The sequence below is a fragment of the Ostrinia nubilalis genome, chromosome 23, assembly GCF_963855985.1.
Source record: "Ostrinia nubilalis chromosome 23, ilOstNubi1.1, whole genome shotgun sequence".
In the NCBI taxonomy this organism is placed as follows: domain Eukaryota; kingdom Metazoa; phylum Arthropoda; class Insecta; order Lepidoptera; family Crambidae; genus Ostrinia; species Ostrinia nubilalis.
This window is the reverse complement of record NC_087110.1, coordinates 3,182,514-3,189,057: the sequence shown is the minus strand read 5'-3', so window position 1 is coordinate 3,189,057 and position 6,544 is coordinate 3,182,514. Positions and strand designations below refer to the sequence as shown.

The 6,544-nt window shown below is 40.7% G+C and overlaps 1 protein-coding gene across 2 annotated transcripts; it reads left to right on the top strand.

Annotated features, from left to right (window-relative positions):
• The first annotated feature begins 2,406 nt into the window (after positions 1-2,406).
• Positions 2,407-5,806, top strand: LOC135083250 (merozoite surface protein 2-like). Of its 2 annotated transcripts, none has more exons than XM_063977986.1 (2): positions 2,407-3,691; positions 4,500-5,806. In XM_063977986.1, the coding sequence occupies exon 2, from the start codon at positions 4,899-4,901 to the stop codon at positions 5,619-5,621; it is 723 nt and encodes a 240-aa protein (XP_063834056.1). In that variant the 5' UTR covers positions 2,407-3,691; positions 4,500-4,898; the 3' UTR covers positions 5,622-5,806. The 2 variants fall into 2 exon arrangements, with proteins under 2 accessions (XP_063834056.1, XP_063834055.1); XM_063977985.1 differs by having other exon boundaries at positions 2,407-3,734.
• Positions 5,807-6,544: the final 738 nt, after the last annotated feature.

Here is a 6,544-nt window from a genome sequence, read left to right as displayed (position 1 = left end):
CCTACGTTCTAAAAGGAACCTAAGAATGAAAAATTTGAGACTCCTAGTACATGTAGTTTCTGAGATTTCGTGATGAGTGAGTGAGTCAGTCAATCAGTGACCTTTTTCTTTTATTAGATAGGTAGTTCGACAATTTTGAGCCTTACATCTTCATAACAATGTCATAAAAACAATTGCATTGCATTGTTGTGTTTCGGCAATTGGAGGTAAGATAGCCAGTTCCTCTGGTGGCTGAGGATTCCGGGTGAAGCTCGCTTCCACCTTCGGCCTGATTATCACTTTCTATAAGGAGAAATGAAGGCCAAGAGCTTCCTTGTTGTGGAAAAAATGTAAGATACACTGGTCATCACAAAAATCGACCCTCCCACGACAAGCACTTTCAAACGTATGCATCCCCACTTCCCACCAATATTGGCACCATTTAAAAGCCTAGTTCTAAACTTCCTAGTTCTAGTTAAAAGTACCTAGACTCCCAACATTCGTCCGATGTAAGCACGAATAATTATTTATTTTGTAACAGCATATAGATCGTTCATCCACGAAGACGCGCCCCACCAATTTTTGGTCTCAGTCGCGCGGGGTGCGGGGAGTTTGATCCGAGCAATCCGAGCGTCATTATTGTAGTGTGCGTATTGTTAATTATGAAAAATCTAAAACGTTAAAATAGCGGTATCGTTATAGCCAATGAGATGCTGTCATAGTGACATTGACAATACGTCAATGTCACACGAGACTCAAACGTCAGAATAGAGGGACGCGCGGAGACGACTCCGCGCGCTTTTGTGCTAAGTGATGATTTGTATCTAAATTAAGGCAATATAATGTGAAAGATGAGTATCCAGTGTTTTATTTATGAGAATAGATCGACCGGCCGCTAATAGTTCAGAAGTGAGATCTGAAACCTATGATAGTAACGTGATTTCAAAGTGTTCCAGGTGACCAATGTTTCGTGTTATTTGTCACGAATGTTAACACAAAACGCCCACGATTCTATGGTTATAATTGAATATGATGAAGAGAGAATGCCCAGGAAACCACGCTGACAAAGGTGTGAGATGCAGAAAAGTATTTAAGTACGAGAAATGATGGACGCAAATTATGAAGATACTCCTTCCGTAACTTGGCTTGTGGTCACGTAAGTGGTGAACAATTTGATTAACTATGGCCCCAGAGCAGGTACGATTTATTATTATTATCGATTATTCCAACAGCAACAATATTAACACATTTCCTTTTTGAGCAAAATAATGCATGTAAGTGAATGATGCATCAAATGTTATAGGTATTGTCAGTCCTTACTGATAATGCCAGGAATGTGTGTGAAAGCTATGGTATGTGCTCAATTTAATTGCAATGCCTAATAAACAATTTTAGTAAATCAAATTAAATTGAACGGTGTTAATTTGTTCATGTTTACATTCTGCGAAAAATAACCTGTTGAGATGTAAAATCTACAAAGAATAGATAGAATATGGTCAGATAAATTAAATAAGTTTGGTGATCATGCCCAAGTAACCTCTTGGCATTATTTTGGAGAAGAATTAATAATTAGTTTTATTCAAGTAAATTGAAGCTAAGGTCTGTGTTGGGTCATTCCATGACAAATGTTACCGAGGGTGAAAAACTAAATATGTTCTTTTCGCATTAAATCTGATGAATTTTGAAAGTAAACATTCCAAATTATAATGTGCAACAAAAAAAATCTGAAAGAAACAAGTAATTTTTAAGTTATTAGTCTTCAAAGTCTATATTTAAGTCAACTGTCTGAATGATCATTTTATCTCTAATTATTTGGTAATACGATTTTAAAAAAACTATCAATCTGTGAAACGTTTTGCCACTATATGATTCGAGGGTATTTATCATAGTATTGGTAGATAGCGTCATAGTCCCAAAAAAATGGATAATCATCAAGTTTTAGGTGTGTTTTCTTGTTACTTCGGCGATGTAACACCCGAAACAGAAAAACAGGTATTTGTTTTATTATTGTACCTTACACATGGATTAGGGTCACAATATTTGGTAAAAGTAAGGTCATGGTAGTAATGATTTCAAATAGTAACTAATATCTGAGCATGATACTAATTTAGTATGTTACTTTCTTGATTAAAAACTGTAACACCCGAAACGTTTCGGGTATTACATTTTTATTTATATGTCGATAATGTGTGTATATTGCTTGGAGAAGTGAAAAAGTATTACTGTGAGGGTCCTTTGACCTCCCACTAGCGCTGGCATCGGAAAAGGAGTCTTATTTCTCAATTTAAGACTTTTTTGAAATGTCGACTTAACACTAAAATTAAGGTATTGCTAAAAAGTGTAGATGTTTGACATTTCCAATAAATATCGTAATTAGAAATTAAAGTAATACTATTTCAAGCCAAAAACAATAGAAAAGGCTATATTCTGAGGAAAAATTAAACTTGAACTTTGTATATTTTTTAAAAAAAGCTGCTTCTTAATTTCAAACCAGAATTCGCTCTATTTGTGTTTATTTGTTGTACTCCTTATTTTGTAGTACCTAGAGACTAATAAAACACCGATTTTATCGATAAAACGAGTTGAATTTTCGTACTCGTAACACCCGAAACAGAACCATTGTAACACCCGAAACAAAGAAAAAAATTATAAAAAAATAGTAAAACGTTTTATTTAACAGTGATTGTATGTTACATGGATTGTAAATGTCATACTTTAGAAGTCCTGTAAGTTTAACGTATGATTTCTTAAGAAAATTCGCTAAATTTCGAGTAAATGCAGCAACAGTCAGAACATAGAGGCAAAATCTCGTAACGCCCGAAACGCACACTTTTCGACTCATATTTTCGTTATCCTACATTCTAAGCTGTACAAACTTTATTATTAAGATAAAACAACTAAAAACGGACAGATTAAGGCACTAACATTATTAAAATACTATTTCAAAATACATGAAATTGTTGAATATGTGTGTACGAACGTAACACCCGAAACGATGGAATGACCCTGTTGTGTAAACCAGTTTTAGTATCATGATGTTTCTTTCTTGATGTTGATGACTATAAGATGAGATAAAATCTATTAAATAGCTTAATTTGTAAATTGAAATTAAGTAAAGCAGCCAGTTATGCCGTTGAACATGTGGTGTATTTTTGGTACTCTTATAGTGATTGATACTTCAATTATTGTGAAACATAATTATCATTATGTTACATGATGCTATATTTTGAGTTAAGATAATGTTAATATTGAACTTTTCCAACTTATCAATTAATTTCTGCTGCCAGTAGTGATTTGGGTTGTATCACTAAAATTGAAAATTAGTGTGGGTGATTAAAATTTATCCAATTATTATAATTTAAAAAAAAGATATAGAATGTGGTACATTTAACTTAAAGAGTATTCTTGTGTACCAGCCATTATTGTTGGTTATTCTTCCCACATGGTGAAAATGATTTTAATCTTGAGGTTATTTTATTAGCTGTTTAATAAAAAGGTTACTGGTTGTAGCATGTTGTGTGTGCATATTTTTAGATTTGACTTGAGTTTTAGATATGGTGACCTATCTGTCTGCGGGTTGGCCCTGTGGTGAGCAAATCAGTCAAGCACAATACCTGAGTGAAGCTTAACACTGAGCAAGGGTACTCCACATAAGTGATTTGGAGTTGAACAGAAGGTAATGCAATACAAAAGGCATCAGCTGTGATATTTGGTGAGTGAAAATGCCATACAAAAGGAATCAGCTGTGATATTTGGTGAGTTGAATTAATGTTTTATTGCAAGGGTTGAGCTGAGACTAGCAGTGCCACTGCGGCTTGGTTGTTTAACTGTGCTTATTCTTGTCATTGGCATGAAATTGCATACAATTAACTTGAGTGTGAACAGATTTTAATAATTAATTAGCTACAGTCTACTGCTAGACTTTAGAACTTCCTAACTGCCGCTAGCAGCCTTAAGCAAAAAGTTATTTAAAGTACTTGGGTATTTCTTGTGAATGCTTTGAGGATGGTAACTTCATTGAAGTATTTGCAATTGTGCTGTTACCTAAGATAATAACAAGAAGTTTGTTTTGATAAAGTTGTATTTGTGTGTGGAGCAACTTGGTGTTCACCCAAACACAATGTTAAGCATCAATATGTTTCACTTGCATTGTTTTGTTGTCAGTGATGATTTATGTAGTTGTGTTATTCATCTTAATATTTTGATAATGTTGTGGTTATGGGAATGGTTTGAAAATAATAATAATAATGTATATGATGTACTTGTTGATCATACACCAGTGGACATTGTCATGAAGCTGGGCGGACATTGTCATTCTGCGTGAGATGTCCTGATATCTGTGTGAGGAGAACATGTGGCATGACATGACAAGCTATGTGGAATGGCCTAATCTGTGTTGGTTTAAAGTGAAAATGTTCAAAGAACCCTAACTAATCCCATAAATCATTTAGGATGATGACATTAGATGTACTGTATGATGGTGTATAGATGTACTGTATGATGATTTCTCGTTTCAACAGAGCCGAAAGTAGTCAGCGTGCAAAGGTGCGTGGAGTGCAGCGCGCCTAGCGGCGCCAGCTGCAGGTGCCCGCGCGTGGGCGGCGGTGGCGGCTCAAGCGCGGCGGGCCGCAGCGGCGCGACAGCCAGCTCGGTGCAGTGCGGCGTGGCGCGCGGCGCGGTCGGCATGCGGCTGCTCCTGCCGCGTGTCCACCGGGTGCCACCAGCTGTGTGTAACATGTTATGACAAGCTATGTGAGACATGTCATGACAAGCTGTGTGGGATGTCTGTGTGACATCAGGAATTGTGAAGATGTCGTGCCTTGTGTGGGAGACATCATGAAGTATGGACATGTGACATTGTCATGAAACTATGTGGATATTGTCATTCTGTGTGGGATGTCTGTGTGACATCATGAACTATGTTTGGCGCGGTTAGCGCTGATGCTTCGCGCAGCAGCGCAGTCAGCGCGGGCGCTTCGGACAGCAGCGTGGTCGGTGCGGGCGCTCCAGGCAGCATCGCGGTCAGCGCGAGCGCTTCGGGCAGCAGCGCGTTCAGCGCGAGCGCTTCGGGCAGCAGCGCGTTCAGCGCGCGCGATTCGGGCAGCATCGCGGTCAGCGCGAGCGCTTCGGGCAGCAGCGCGGTCAGCGCGAGCGCTTCGGGCAGCAGCGCGGTCAGCGCGCCCGCTTCGGGCAGCAGCAGCGCGGTCAGCGCGCGTGCATCGGGCAGCAGCAGCGCGGTCAGCGCGCCCGCTTCGGGCAGCAGCAGCGCGGCCAGCGCCAGCAGCGGCAAGGGCTCGCGCTCGGCGCGTCGCGTCGCGCACCAGCGAGTGCGCGGGCAGGCGGTGCAGCCGGGCGGGTCGGCGCGTCACGAGCGGCGCCAGCGCGGCGAGCGCTGCGTGGTGCGCGGCGCGGTCGGCGCAGCAGGAGTCCAGCAGGTGCCGCGCGTGCAGCAAGAACGCGCGGGCGGAGCCGGTGCGCGCGTGGTGGAGCAGCAGGGCGCGCGTGTGGTGCGCGAATGGTGGTGGAGATGGCAGAGTGGACCTAGCAAGGTGCACAGCGGATCCCAATACGAGGCGTCAAGTGTGCCTTGGGTAGAGAAGACCTTCGAGGGCGAAGGAATTGCAGGAAGGCCGAACTGTTAATTATGAAAAATCTAAAACGTTAAAATAGCGGTATCGTTATAGCCAATGAGATGCTGTCATAGTGACATTGACAATACGTCAATGTCACACGAGACTCAAACGTCAGAATAGAGGGACGCGCGGAGACGACTCCGCGCGCTTTTGTGCTAAGTGATGATTTGTATCTAAATTAAGGCAATATAATGTGAAAGATGAGTATCCAGTGTTTTATTTATGAGAATAGATCGACCGGCCGCTAATAGTATGTACTCATGGATAATTTAGCGTGAACCGATAATGAGTGTTATCGGTACATTAGCGGAAAAATGGTGGGGCGCGTCTTCGTGGATGAAACAAATCTTTGCTTGTGTTGATGGCCTCAACTCCCGGGCGACCTATAGAAACATGGCTAAATTCTCTTTGCCTATTTCGTAAGCCACATCTGCAAACAATTTATGAGGGTCTGTCCAGGTGCGGATCCCTAAAACATGCGAGGTTGCCATGAAAAATAACATTTGCCATACACGCCCTCGGAACAACACTTGAATCCCTAATAAACCGTCTAATTAACGGGTTGCATTCAGTAACCAGTGTTGCTAGGGTGGCCAGGCTTTTGGAAAATTGGCGGATTGTATTTTGTTAGATAAAAGAAAGAGCTAAAAATAGGTGGCCTGAAGATTTTGATGGTAAAGAGTTAACTTCAATATCCAGTGATGCGAGACTCGGTTTTTGGAAAAATTCCGGATTGCATTTTACCTTTTGAGAGTTATTTAAGCAGATGAATGAGTTAAAAAGTCACGAGGAGTTGCAAACTTTTCACTTGGGTTATTAGAAATATCGAAAGGAACTGGGAGATCTTTGTTGAGCTGTGGAACACTAATAAGTGTGTAAGAATTATCCTATAACAAATACCCTATTAATACAAATTAATAGAACTAGAATTT

Bases quoted from the DNA above. Each gene is read 5' to 3' on its own strand.
- LOC135083250 (XM_063977986.1), top strand. From the start codon at position 4,899: ATGTTTGGCGCGGTTAGCGCTGATGCTTCGCGCAGCAGCGCAGTCAGC.